The sequence below is a fragment of the Lissotriton vulgaris genome, chromosome 1_1 (assembly GCF_964263255.1).
Source record: "Lissotriton vulgaris chromosome 1_1, aLisVul1.2, whole genome shotgun sequence".
Taxonomy (NCBI): Eukaryota; Metazoa; Chordata; class Amphibia; order Caudata; family Salamandridae; genus Lissotriton; species Lissotriton vulgaris.
Genome location: NC_141685.1, coordinates 1078914805 through 1078930156, shown reverse-complemented (window position 1 = coordinate 1078930156; position 15352 = coordinate 1078914805). Strand labels below are relative to the sequence as shown.

Below are 15352 nucleotides of genomic sequence, written 5' to 3'. Positions count from 1 at the left end.
TCCATCCAGTGGTGGTGCGAAGTCTCTTTCAACAGTGAAAAGGGCCTTGATTAGATCTGCTTGCCACTGATGAGAGCGCGCAATGTCCGCGATTTTGCATGCTGGCGTTTCCAAGGCGGCTATTGTTCGGAGATTCCTTACGTCTTGAGTGGAGCTCAGGCCTCCTGTATGCTTTTCCACCCATACCACTCCTGCCCAGAGTTCTCAAGAAGACCGGGAACGACCAGGCCGAAATCATCCTTGTGACTCCGGACTGGGCTTGGAGATTTTGGTATCTTGAGCGGTTCAGCATGGCCATCAGTCCTCCGATCAGGCTGCCTCTTCAGGAGGATCTTTGGTCACAGCAACAGGGGAGGGTTCTCCACTCAAACATATCAATGTTCAGACTGTAATGTCATCTTGGCAGCTAGGCGTACTTCCACCAAGACAGTATGCGACTGCTGTTGGGGCAAGTTTGTGGCATGGTATGCAGAAAAACAGGTTAACTCCAACCCCCCTCCTATACTCCTCTTTCTCAGGTATGTCTGTTTATTCTTTCTCTTGCCCAGCAGTTTTCTGCTTTAGGCACCTAAAAAGGCTAACTTTCTGCCATCTATGCATTTCCGGCAGTTGCCGGATCAACCATCCCAGTGCAAATCCCTATTGTACATAGGTTCTTGAAAGGTCTCCAACACGTTCCCTCCTTCCCCCGTCATAATGCCTCAGTGTGTCCTAAATTTAGTACCCATCTTTCTCATGTGCACTCTCTTCGAGCCACTACAAAACTGGCTCCTTACAATCAAAATGGACTTTCTGGTGGCCACTACATCTGCCCGGAGAGTCAGTGAGCCCCAAGCTTTGCCATTTAAGCGTCTGTACTGCAATATCTTTGTGGACAAGCTGCTTCTTCATACCAGAGCCTGCTTCCTTCCAAAGGTGGTCACTCTCTTTCGTGTATTCCAAGCCATCACCCTGCCTGTTTTTGGCTCCACAGCTTCCCTCCAAGGAAGAGGAGAGACTCCATCGACTGGACCCAAAAAGAGCTTTGTCGTTCTACCTTAATCATACAAAAGTGAGACCAACTTTTCATGGGGTATATTGGAGCCAAGAAAGGGAAGGCCATGCAGAAACTGACCATCTCTTGATGGATCGACTTTGCATTAAAATCGTGTACTTGTTGGCCAAGAAGCAACGTCCAGAGAGTCTGTGAGCTCATTCCGCCAGAGCAAAAGCTGTGACTACTGCATTAGACTGCGGAGTCCCGATCCTGGACATCTGCCAGGAAGCAACGAGGGCCTTCTGCACACGTTCACTAAGCACTACTGCCTGGACAGTCATATCCGTCGGGACAGGCACTTTGCCCGTTCAGTGTTGCACTTTTTGGTGTACACTTTTTTCTCTGTCCCACCTCCAGGGCAGGTATTGCTTGGGTATCTATACTAAGTTAAGGAATATGTGGCTAGAAGTGTCTATCAGATGAACAAGTTACTACCTTTGATAATGCCTTATCTCATAGAGACGCTATCTAGCCGCAGATTCCTTACTTACTCATCCATCCTCCCCACTCTGTGAATGGATTTCTATGGACAGGGCTGTCCCCCTTTTAGGGCTCTCGTTTTAGTCACCAGTGGTTAGTGTTCTTCGAGGCTCCAGAACCCTGGCATGGAAAGTTATGAAAAGAAACTGATGTTAGTGCGGTGGGGTGGCACATATAGAAGTACCGCGCATGTCACTTCTGGCGCAGCCGACGCCAAGTGGAGCCAAACAATGCCACCTACCAGAGCAGGGGTGTTGCTCACAAAATATTTCCGGATCCATTCTGATCCTTGGGGATAGTTCTAAGTTAAGGAATCTGTGGCTAGAGTCTTTACCAGATAAGGCATTACCGAAGGTAAGTAACTTGTTCTTTACCTTATTTATGATTTTTGTTGAAAATATGTTTTTGAAAACATTGAAATTAAAATATACCTAATCTTTCACCAGCAATTTTATGACCCTTAGGAAACTGCTGGTTTAAGTCCAGTTCTAAAACGTTGTGAATAAGTCACTTGTGCAGGATCTAATGCACATTACTCTTTATCTTACCATACGTATATTAAAACATCTCATGTAATTGTTAATACTGTTGTGTTTTTAATACTGCATAGTTTAAAGTAACACAATTGTGTTCTGCCAAAACACATACTAGAAAATATTACCCACTTACATTTGCGTAGAACGCACATGTGAAAGTTATTATTGCCTTTCATATCATTCTCAGAATATTTTCTAGTTTGCTTTTAATGCTTTCTTGGTTTGTTCATTTCCAACAGATGACCTATGCCTATGAATTTGGCTCATATCTTTTACAGAAAGAGTGGATATAAAGTCAAAATTCCTTTAACACATCTGTTTGCTTTCTTATGCACTAAGATGTGATTGTTTAACTATCATACATTGCAGAAGTTAAACTTCATCTATGCATTTGTGTTGTGCATTCCTTCTTAACTCTGCAATACCACAGCCGTCCAGACCGCCTACGAGATATTGCTGACCGGTTTAGCGTGGACCATGACGCTGTGCTAGACAATGTGCTATATGCACGTGCATACACCAGTAAGAAAGTGTGGAAGAAAGAATATCTCTTTATTGAAGTACATGTTGCATTCATCTTGCTGTGCATGGAATGATTGTCAGTTGGACAGAGTGTATATATCATAATAAGTCAGTGTAAATTAGCAGGTTTCATTGTGTCTCATGCATGTGTGTAAGCCAGGAGGTGGAGAGTACAAAATATTGTTTGCCTATTTGACAGTGTTTTGTATGAGTGTTTGTATGGTGAATTGAATGCTTGAGTTTACTCAACCAAAGATAATTACTCCTGCCATTTTCTAAGCTAAAGCTGTTGTTTCTGTCTCCCTAATTGTGCTACTACAGAAAGGCACAAACCATATGTGAATTAGCTTTGACCCTACCCCAAAAAGTAGAGTCCCATCTAAACTGCTAGCCGTGTCTCCTTTATATGGGAACACAATCAACCCCATTCAGACATAACTTGTTGTACACTCTGTGTTGCTGCATGTGTGCATTTCATAAGTTATTATGCAAAAGGCAGTGAACCGGAGCAACAGTTTAGGTATAACAATTGTCTCCCATCTATGTAACAAATATTGTGTCTGATATTTTGTGTGTCTCTGTACGAAAAAGAGCATACAAGTGATATGTGTATGCGCGACCAGCTGACTTTGCCTGTCCTTGTTAGTAAACATCCACTTTGCAAATGTCTGTCTATTTATCTCTAGGATCATGTGAGGGACCATATGTCAGATAGTCTGGGTTGTTTTACTGGGTTGTTTTACTGAACATGCATGAACAATAGTTTCTGCACTGTGAGTGGGTGTGTACGTGAGATCATTTGGCATGTCTCTGATACGGTGTGAGAGAAAGTCAGTGCAGTCTGTCTTATTGAGTTTGTCAGTACAGTAAATGTATGGTAGGTTTGTCTGGGAAATAGTGCATGTTCCCACGTAGTGCCAGTGCTGAAGATACAAAGGAAGGGAGATGGGCACTGATTGTACTTGAGACTAACATGAACCCATGTAAGGGCTAATTGAATCAAGGTTTTCCGAATATCTAACAGATAAATATACATACAATGATTTTCATAGGGGAGTAAACTACACAATCTGTGGTTGTCTTGATTGTCTGTCTTGTATCGGATCCCAGTGGATCAGCATTTGGACAACTATTGCATAGATATGTGTTTAAAAGAATTCTGTCTGGACAGGATGGAAAAACCCATAGTGGCACTACATCAGAACAGAATGGTTACTCAGCTGACTTTGAGAAGAACGACATTTGTGAAGCAACTCTCTCCAAAAGTTTGTTTGTTTTCTCTGTAGAAATGTGTATTGTCATGCAAATGAGCAGAGCAAACGGTGTGAGATCTTGGAGGATCTTCAATTGAATGAGTTCCTTTTTTATTGAAATCAGACATATTACAGTACAGTATACAAAAAAGCAGAAAAAAACAAAACACAAATGCATAGTTCATCATAGTCAATCTTATGGTTTGATATTTCATTGCACCTGATCAATCCCTCCCCTTGTTTTTCCCATGGTTATCACCAGATTTCAGCAGTTAATTTGATATTACTCATTTACAGCAAATTGCAGTCCAGTCCATTAACCAATGCCTTGTCTGTTTTGTTCCTCCATCCAGACAATTAAAGGCCCCCAAATGTCCATGCCTTTTTTCATTGCTTTTAGCCCTTTACATTTATAGAGGGCAATTTCCTGCCGCCCAATATATATTAGCCTATACAGCCACTGATGAAATGTAGGAGGTTCCTGGTCCTTCCATGCTGTGGCAATCAAAAGGCGTGAAATTTCTGCTATTACAAACACAAAATCCCTCTGTACCAAATCTAGCCGCACCCTGCAATCATATCCAAATAACATCATTATAGAGGAGATTCTTATGTTTTTCGCCAGCGTCTGGAGCATAAAGGACTCAATCACTTATTATCTAGCTTTCCACATGAGTAAAACATATGTAGCATATCTGCGGGACCAGTTTGACATCTCGGATATTCGTCAGAATGTCTCTTTCCCTCGTGGAGTGGTGTGGCTCACTGGTTAGAGGCGGCAGACCCGGAAGCAGAGGTCGGCCCGGGACCAGGGTTCGATTCCCGACGCGGCAGGGTCTTGGGCCATGGTCAGCGGACTCGATAATTCTCAACTCGGTGCCTACTCCAACCATGGGTCCCACTCAGCAACTCTGGGCAATAGCTTGCTTAATCTCTACTAACGGCCCCATCAGCGCCGGGGATGCTTGTCTTCACCTTGGAGATGCCCAGGAGGGACCATCTCACAGGGAAAGCCAGGATGGGTTCCCCAGCGGTATACAGCGCCAGGACGCCCCTTTGCTGGGGCAGCTGTGCGCTTTACAAGTATACGACATTTAACATTTAAAAAGTTTGGATGGTGTATAGTAAACATTATAAACTGTTTTATATTGTTGAACTTTTAAATTAGCCGACATAAAAACTTTATTCCCAATCTCCAGTACCTTATCTATATCTACCTCCCCATCACTTAGCTTATTCTTCCAGCTTAGTTCTATCTTTTCAACATCGTCCGATATATTCTTTAGCAGCTCTTGATTGAAATCTTTGATTTTATTCTTTGAGTTACCCATAATCTGCAGAATTGGTATCGGCCCCAAATTGATACAATCCTTACGGATTCCTCTTATACAGTTACGTATTTGTAAGTATTTAAAGCACGAGTCCCGCTGTAGGCCAAACCTTTGAACTAGCTCAATAAACGCCATACATTCCTGATTCAAATAAACCTCTGGTATTGTACCAATCCCCGCTTGTTCCCATTTTTTAGCCATACCACTGTATAAAATCGGGCGTAGAAAGTCAGAATGCCAGAGTGATGTATACTTAGTATATCTCCTCATTTTACATCTTTTCTCCATTCTTTTCCAAATTTTCACGTCACACTCCATACATTTATAGCCTTTCGTTTGGTAGTTTTTCAAGTCATCTCGACTCTGAAATATTCCTCCTGCAGCTTCCCCTATCGCCAGTTGATACATAGTTGGTACTGATTGCATATCACTTCGTTACTTTTCAAAATAATAGAGAGTACCTAATTGTTGCAGAGCGGTAGCCCAATAGTATGGCTGAATATTGGGGGCATTCCAGCCCCCCCCCCCTCGGTCAACTGGCAGGGTCAAATATTTATATGTGCGGCAGATTTTTTTATAGCTCCAAATAAAATTAGAACATCCCCTCAATTGTGTGTATTTTGCTTGCCACTAGCTCTAATGGGATAGCCCAAAATAGGTATAAAATCTTAGGAAATATTTTCATTTTAATTACGTTAGTCCTTCCTATTATTACAAGATGTAAATGATCTATACGTCTCAGCTCCCTATTGATTGAACCCATTAATGGATCTATATTTAGTGCCCACAGATTAGTTATTTTAGATGTTAATATAACCCCTAAATATGTTGCTGACTCGGTTACCCAAGGATCTTGTAGCGAGCAGTGGGAGGAACAAATAATTTGCATCTTGGACTTAGTTAGAAGATATCCACTCCTCCTCCCAAAATTTTCTGCCATCTTTTCTACTTCTGTAATTGCCACCTGTGGAGCTGATGTTATTATGGCAATGTCGTCAGCATACGCCAGAATTTTTGTCTCCTACCTATAAGTAACTATCAGTTTAATTAACTGATTATTCAAACTTTGGGAGATAAATGGATCTAAATAAAATGCAAACAAAATTGGGGAGCAGGGGCAACCTTGGCGAGTACCCCTTTCTACCTCCACCCTCCTAGACGTGTGCCCCATTATTTGTATCCTTGCATGGGGTTTATAATACATGACCTGTACTGCCCTAAGAAATCCTGTGCCAAAACCTCTCTCAGTAATAATTTTCGTCCGTATTCATGAGTGAAATTGGACGATATGACGAAGGCAGTTCTGGGGGTTTACCCTTCTTTAGGAAAAGTATAACATCTGTATCCTGCCATGATGCTGGAGGTATTCAGCGATGTTGAATATCCATAAATAGATCTTGCAGAAGGGGAAATATTTGAAAGGAAAGCATTTAATATACTTCAATAGGGATTTTATCTGGCCCTGCTGCTTTACCTGATGAAAGAGAGCCTAGAGCTTCTCTTCCAGGGGATCCTCATCAATAGTCATAAGCACTGAATATTCCCGCCCATATGCGGGACCCCGGAAACAATATAAAATATATATGTAAAAAACACATATATCTCGCTCCCTATATATGTATGTACATATATTATTTGTCTCACACCAATGTAGCCCCAAAACGAAGGCTAGACAATGTAAACACATATATATATATACAGCAATTAGTAAGGAACAAAAAAAAACACATTAGGTCAAATAGTCCTTTGAACTTTGTGTTTTAATGAGTAAAACCACTCATAAATCCTGAAAATTGCTCATGAAAGACATTGTCAGCCATAGGCTGCATTGAGAAGCAATAACACAGAATCTGAAAGCATTTTCAGCTAAAAATGAAAAGGGGGGCCCTTGGCCCCCCCGCCCGCATGGCGGTGCGGCGATCCCCTCTCCCCTTGCCTCCCGGTGGTGCGGGGGCGTGATCTCCCAGCGTTCAATGATTATGCGGGAGGTGTGCGCCACACCACCGGATGTCCGGCGCCCAATCCATGATCCGAGAGGCGTGGTACAGTCTTCCGGGTCAAAGGGGCGGGGGGTGAGGGGAGGGGCGGCCCGCCCTCTCCCCGCGTCCCCGGAAATAAAGGAGGGGGGATCGCTCAGTTGGCCCTTCGTGTCGCCTGACGCTCCCCCACACTGGTCGTGCCCCGCCCTCAGGGCCTCCTAATTTTCTATTTTATCTTTCAGGTCAAGGATTACTGCTAGGTGTGTGTGGTAGCGCGACAGTAGAAGCAGACAGACGAGCGAGGATCGTACAGGCCGAAGCGTTCACGTGGTATACCGGTGTACAGTGGATCTGTAGAGTACTGGACGTAGTACACGCAGGACGTCGACAGTAAGAGGAGAGCGGGGGGCTTGCATTTCATTGCTTTGTGTGGCCGCCGGGTGGGTCTACGTTAGAGTTTGGCCACCCCTAACAATCGGAATAGCCGGTGTTGCGGTCGCAATTGCGTGGTGCTCATAGCCCCTTGCGCATCCTCCGTCTCGTGAAGGTACAGGGTGCACAGGTTTGCGAATCCTAGCAAAAATAGTAAAAATGCCGGGAGCCAAGGGTACTAAGGGGACAAAAATGGAGTTGATGTTGCAGGCCATGATGCGTAAAATTTCCATCATACGAGCCTCTAGGCCGTCAACCTTATTCAATCTCTTATCCATGGCATTCATTTTACGCATCATGGCCTGCAACATCAACTCCATTTTTGTCCCCTTAGTACCCTTGGCTCCCGGCATTTTGACTGGCACCGTGCCTTTAAGGCAGCCATGACCCCAGGCTTCCCATCATGCCTTAGGGGTGACAGTTAGGTCAGTTGTTCTTTCCGGCTCCTTCTGTCAGGACCCTGGTCAAACAGCTCCCACCTTTTTTTGACTTTCTGTCAGAAATTCTTGATGATTTACTTCAATTTTTGTATTCACTGGACGTTTTTCTGCCTTAGAGCGATAGTGCTGCCTTTTTTGAGTTCAAAAAAGGTTATTTTTTTGTCAAAATGCATTTGCTTTTTGACTCCTGCCCTTCCTGTGAGAAGAAAAAGGTTTGTCCTGACACACATTCTGCAGGAAATTGTGATCACTGCAAGACTGCAAGTCCTTGACAAGGAGAACTCTCAAGGACAGAGAAAGAATTCAAATTTATGGTCTTTCTGAGAGAGGTAGGTCTCCAAAGATACAGAAAAAGCGGAGGACGCGGTCGACGTCGCGAGATGTCCCGACTTGCTCTTCTTTGGCGTCGGGATCGGTGTCGAAGTTCCACCGACGATGAGTCAACTTCCCTCGACGGTGAAGACTTCGGCGTCGAGAGTCAAGGTAACTCCGCTGCCGTCAACCGGGCGACGTGCAGCGTCGAGAGAGAGGTCTCCATTGGAGCAGAGGGGCTCGACGTCGAGACCTCCACCGTCGAAGCCTCAGGTCCAGTCTTTGACATCGCAGCCTCCGTCGACGCCTAGTCATCAACGTTCGACGTCGAGGCATCCTCCGTCGGCGTCTAGTCATCGAGGCTCAACGTCGAGGCATCCTCCGTCGTCGCCGGGCCATCGGCGTTCGACGTCGAGACATCCTCCGTCGCCGTCCAGTCATCGACGGTCGATGTCGAGGCACCCTGCGTCGGCGTCCCATCATCGACGCTCGACGTCGAGGCACTTTCCGTCGCCGCCAAGACATCGACGTTCGGCGTCGAGACATCCATCAAAGTCCATTCGAGGGCATTCGGCGTCGAAACACCCTCCGTCGGCGTCCAGCTATCAACGCTCGACGTCGAAAAGGCCTCCGTTGACGTCTCCTCACAGGCGTTCGCCGTCAAGACAGGTGTCGTCAAGGCAAGGGTCTCCAGTACAATCCCAGCAGTCTCAGCCAGCAGTGGCGCAGCAGACCAAGACACCGAGTTGTCCAGTTCTGTCTCCAGGTCTGCAGAGGTCTCCAAGATCAGCCTCACCTGCGGAAGGTGTTCATGGCTCTCCAGTGAGCGTCAGTCGCTCTACCAAGCGGAAGAGAACACCAGAACACCGTGGTCGCTCCAGATCCCAGGCGTCTCCTGTGAACCTGTCTTCATCCTCCTCAGACTCCTCTTCTGTCCATCGAGGTGGATCACCGGATGTATTCATTTATTCATCCAACAGCGAGGGATCGAGGCGTTATCCTGCACATCCCCCGCATGGACAACAGGATCCAACACCTTCTGCATGCTCCCCAGTGCGGGACACCGCACAGAAGTGACCCAGGCTGTCTCCAAGATGGTATAGGCCTCTCCACCACTGGGCTACAGACAAGGAGACGGCGTCTAGGATGCCAGAGCCTATCTCCAGGCCAAGAGAACAGTCACGCTCTCCGGTGAGGCCCAGAGAAAGATCACGCTCCCCGGCACGGCACAGAGAAAAGTCACACTCCAGGATGCGGTCCACCAGCGAAGAACAAGATCTAGGAGCAGAAGGAGGGATCAAAGATCTCCTACTCTTTCTTCTTCTCCTTCCCGCTCTCATAGGGACTACTTGCCTACTTTGACGGACTCTCCACCATCAAGGATATCTTCGATTGATGATATCTTCCCGTTTCAGGACATACTGGGTAGGGGGGCTCTGAATCTGGGAGTGCCCTTAACAACTCCACAGATCAAGACCTCAGTGATCTTTGAGACTCTGCATCACAGGTCTGCACCCAAACCTCTGTTGCCGTTGGTACCTGGGATTATAGAGCCGGTGATGGAGGTGTTTCTCACTCCAGTAATGGTAAAAGCTGCCCCGGCGAGGATCCTCAAGAAGTACCGGTCGCCAGAGGAGGACCCTCTGTTTCTCAGAGCTGATCCATCCCCAGACTCAGTAATAATCGCAGCAGCGAAAAAGTCCAGTGCAGTCGCCTCCTCCTCCACGGTACCTCCAGACAAGGAGAGCAAGACACAAGATTCGTGGAGGAGACGAGTCTGTACTACTTCATCCTCCTTCCTCAAGGTGTCCAACGCAGAAGCCCTTTTGGGGTGTTATGACAGATCCCTGTGGGATTCCCTATATCGTTTTGTGGAAAAACTCCCTCAGGAAGACCGTAAGGATTTTGAGGAGATTCTCTTGGAAGGCAGCCAAGTCTCCAACCAAGTCATTAATGCCGCAGCTGACAGAGCTACCCTCGCGGCACATGAAGCGGTCGCTCCACACAGCCCCTGGCCCTTGCTGAGATCGTTCTGCTTCTTACTTTGCACCATTGCCTAAGATTGTTCCTCCTCACTGCTGCCTGCATCTGGTATCGTACTGCTGCCTGCTGCCTGCATTTTGTAACGTGCTGCTCGTTTTAACATTGTTCTTATAGTAGCGCCTGCATTGCCTCATTACTGCATAAATTACCCGCCTCGCGTAACGCTCGCTTTAATTGTGTACCTGTTGCATTAATTGCTGAATTACTGTGATTGTGCCTCTGCCCACAAAGCTTTCTCTGTTGTTGGCCCCAATCCGGTTCCGGTTTCGCTTCTGTAGCCATTTTGTTGTTGTTGTGCCTCGGAGCCCGTCCCCTCCAGCCCGCACCCGCCTCCCAGCTGATCCTCCCTCGCCCCTCCCCTTCCACTATCCACATATGACCGACGCTTCTACGCGTAGCGATCGCGCCCCATGCGCGCCGAAGGTGCGCCAAAGGTAAGCCCGTCTACGCCCGTCCGCGCCTGGACCGCGCCCAGCGCCAGACCCCTTGACCCCCGCAAACTGCACTCATCCCGCATAACGTATAACGCCGCCACCCTCCTAGCCCTTAACCCTGGACGCACACCACAATGCTACGAAGCTGTCCCAGGACGTACCCACGGTCCCTTCGCCTGCCACTCCTGCAAGCTCGACTGCATTAAGACCCACACCAAATCCACTAACTCCAAACACAGCTCCGACCCTAACCACCTGAAGTGCATCCTGCTAAACACCCGTTCGGTCCACAGACACGCCACTGAACTCTGGGACCTACTCGACACTGCTTCACCGGACATCGCCTTCCTTACAGAAACCTGGATGAACGCCTCTTCAGCGCCCGACATCGCCATAGCCATCCCGGACGCTTTCAAGATCATCCGAAAAGACCGCACCAACCAAACAGGAGGAGGTATTGCCATCGTCCATAAGAACACCATCAGAATCACGACCAGCCTCGACGATAACCTTGCAACCGCCGAACACCTCCACTTTCAGATCCACACCGACCCCAGGACCACACTTAGAGGCACCCTCATCTACAGACCACCAGGAACCCGTAAACAATTCTGCGAAGACATCACTGACTTCATCAGCCCACATGCCCTCACCTCCGAGAACTACATTCTACTGGGAGACCTCAACTTCCACCTGGAAAAGAAAAACGACAGCAACACCACCACCCTTCTGGACAATCTGGCCAATCTCGGTCTCAAACAACTTGTTGACACCCCCACCCATGTAGCCGGACATACGCTCGACCCAATCTTCACCTCCAGCAAGCACATCTCCTTCGATCACACCACAGCTCTCCATTGGACGGACCACAGCTGTGTTCACTTCAGCTACAAAACTACCTCGACCCACAACCCCCCACAACCTATTCCCACGAAGAAACTGGAACAAAATCACCACCGACCAACTCCTCACATCGCTCAAACAAAACCCTCCCGCCCTCTTATCGGACCCAAACCAAGCGGCCACCAAACTCAAACAATGGATCACTCACAGTGCTGACGAACTAGCATCCTTGAAAAACCACCAAACCAAACAGGGTAGCAAAAAGGCCCCCTGGTTCAACGAGGACCTTAAGAAATCCAAGAAACTATGCCGTACTCTCGAGAAAACATGGAGAAAAAACCCATCCACTGACAACCTGACCACCTTCAAGACAGCCACCCGCAAACACCACCAATTGATCCAATCCACCAAGAAATCAGCATTCAAGGATCGACTCGACAACAACGCCCAAAATAGCAAGGAACTATTCAACATCGTCAAAGAATTTACCAACCCCACCACAGCCTCAAACGACATTACTCCCTCCCAAGACCTCTGCGACTCGTTATCCTCTTTCTTCTACAACAAAATCGCCGACATACATAACAGCTTTGAGAACATTTCCAAAGAGCAGTCCACTCCACCCACCTCCGAACCTAAACCGCCCTCTAACATCCTTAACACCTGGAACCCAATCACCACTGAAGACACCATCGCCTAATGAACTCCATCCATTCAGGCTCGCCAACCGACCCCTGTCCCCACCACATCTTCAACAAAGCAGACCCCATCATCGCACCCCATCTTCGTGATGTCATCAACTGCTCCTTCAACTCCGCTACCTTCCCAGAAAGCTGGAAACACGCCGAACTCAGCGCCCTCTTGAAGAAACCCACAGCGAACCCCTCTGAACTTAAGAACTACTGCCCCATCTCCCTCCTCCCATTCCCTGCCAAAGTCATTGAGAAAGCCGTCAATAGCCAGCTCGCCGCCTTCCTTGAATCCAACAACTCCCTCGACTCCTCACAGTCCGGCTTTCGAGCCAAACACAGCACCGAAACCGCCCTTATTGCAGCAACAGACGACATCCGAACACTACTGGACAACGGAGAAACAGTTGCCCTTATCCTACTTGACCTCTCCGCAGCCTTCGACACAGTCTGTCATAGCACCCTCATACAACGCCTCAGCAACATCGGCATACAAGGAAAAGCCTTGGACTGGATCATCTCGTTCCTCGCCGGGAGAACCCAGAGAGTCCGACTCCCCCCATTCAAATCAGAGGCCACTGAAGTCATCTGCGGAGTACCACAAGGATCATCACTCAGTCCCACCCTCTTCAATGTTTACATGAGTCCCCTCGCATCCATCGCGCGACAACACAACCTTAACATCATCTCTTATGCTGACGACACCCAGCTGATCCTTTCCCTCACCAAAGACCCTAACACCGCCAAAACCAATCTTCATGAAGGCATGGAAGAAGTAGCCGAATGGATGAAAAACAGCCGCCTAAAACTTAACTCAGACAAAACGGAAGTCCTCATCCTAGGATCATCCCCCTCTGCCTGGTACGACTCATGGTGGCCATCGGCCGGGGGCACGGCACCCATACCCACAGACCACGCACGTAACCTAGGCTTCATCCTAGACTCCTCCCTCTCGATGACCAGACAAGTCAACGCCGTCTCATCCTCTTGCTTCAACGTACTTCATATGCTCAAAAAAATCTTTTGTTGGATCCCCACCGAAACAAGAAAGACTGTCACCCACGCACTGGTCACTAGCCGTCTGGACTATGGAAACACCCTCTACGCCGGAACCACAGCCAAATTACGGAAAAAACTCCAACGCATCCAAAACTCATCAGCCAGACTCATATTGGACATCCCGCGCCAAGCTCACATTACCGGTCACCTGAAAGACCTCCACTGGCTTCCCGTCAACAAGAGAATAACGTTCCGTCTCCTCACCCACGCACACAAGGCCCTCTACAAACTAGGACCCGAATGCCTCAACACACGACTGTCCTTCTACACACCGACCCGCCAACTAAGATCCTCCAATCAAGCCCTCGCCGCAGTTCCACGCATCCATAGATCCACCATGGGAGGAAGATCCTTCTCCTACTTGGCAGCCAAAACCTGGAATTCTCTCCCCACTCACCTCCGCCTTACCCAGAACCACATTTCCTTCAGGAAGGAACTTAAAACCTGGCTATTCGATAAATAATGCACCCCCTCCCCCAAGCGCCTTGAGACCCTCTGGGTGAGTAGTGCGCTATACAAATTCCTGAACTTGAACTTGAACATGGAATATCAGCAAGGAGATCATCCTGGTTGCGCCTGACGGCTTTAAAACCAGAAGCTCAAGCGAGGATCTTGAACTTACCTTTTTCCGGGACTTCATTGTTTGGGGCAAGTACGGATGATGAAATGCAACGTATGAAGGCAGAGTTGGGCACTCTCAACGCGGTAGGGCTTGAGAAGAAGAAGGAGTTCAAAAAGAAGTATCACTCCTTCAACAAAGGCTCTTCAAAACAGCGGGTTCAAACCCCTCACTGACAGAAGAGTCAAGATCAGCAGGGACAGCAAATGTCCCAGTACAGAGGCAAGCGTAATCCCAGAGGAGGAGGGAATCAACGCCAGGGCAACAATTCCAAAAAAGCCCAGTCCAAAAAATGAGGCCTTCCTTCCCCCAGCGCCGTGGACCGCTCCAGTGGGGGGAAGCATCACAGGGCATTTATCAGAGTGGCAAAGCATCACAAAAGATTGATGGGTGTTGACTACACTTCAGAATGGATACTGTCTTTGTTTCAGTCACCCGCCTCCATCTGTTCCCCCGATGCCAACGTCGAGTCACCAACTACACCTTCTGGAAAAAATTGTAGTTACTACTCTCCTTGAGAAGTCAGCCATCAAGAGAGTTCCAGTGGCTCAAAGGGGAAAAGGAGTGTACTCCTGATATTTTCTGGTCAGAGAATAGGGCTAAAAGGAGGAATACATACCCATTCTGGACTTGAGAACACTCAACCTGCATGTCAAAAAAGAAAGCTTTTGCATGTTGGCACTTCACCAAATATATCCACATCTCGGTAAGGGAGATTGGATGTGTTCGCTGGACCTGCAAGATGCCTACTTTCATGTCCCGATCCACCCCAGCCACAGAAGGTTTCTTCATTTCCGGGTGGGGACCTCCCACTACCAGTTCAAGGTCCTGCTGTTTGGGTTGAAGTCGGCTCCCCGGGTGTTCACGAAATGTGTGGCAATGGTAGCAGCTGCTTTAAGCCGCAGGGGGGTCTTCGTATACCCATACCTGGACGATTGGCTGTTGAAAGGTCCTTCCCCAGACAGTGTAAGAAGTCAATTCGAGCTCTGCCAGCGACTGGGGCTACATGTCAACTTCAGCAAGTCAGTCTCTCAGCCCACCCAGAAGATTCACTTCCTAGGAGCTATGCTAGACTCCGAGGTAAGAAAAGTGTTTCCTTCAGTGGAAAGACAGTGTTGATCACAGGCGCTTCTCTGTTAGGCTGGGGAACGCACATGGGTCAGCTACAAGTGCAGGGTCTGTGGTCTCCCAAAGAAAGTACCTACCACATCAACATGCTGGAGTTGAGAGCAGTCCACTTAGCTCTCAAAGCGTTTCCTCCCTCGATTCAAGAAACCTCAGTGTTAGTACAGACGGACAACACCACCACAATGTACTACCTGAACAAACAGGGGGGAACACGTT

General features: G+C 47.8%; 1 protein-coding gene across 1 annotated transcript in view; it reads left to right on the top strand.

Moving 5' to 3' along the window:
* DMC1 (DNA meiotic recombinase 1) overlaps positions 1-15352 on the top strand; it is a 1170937-nt gene that overhangs the window by 707378 nt on the left and 448207 nt on the right. The window contains exon 8 of the mRNA XM_086936467.1: positions 2483-2574. Within this exon, the coding sequence (XP_086792593.1) occupies positions 2483-2574 (92 nt within the window). The remainder of the gene's footprint in view (positions 1-2482; positions 2575-15352) is intronic.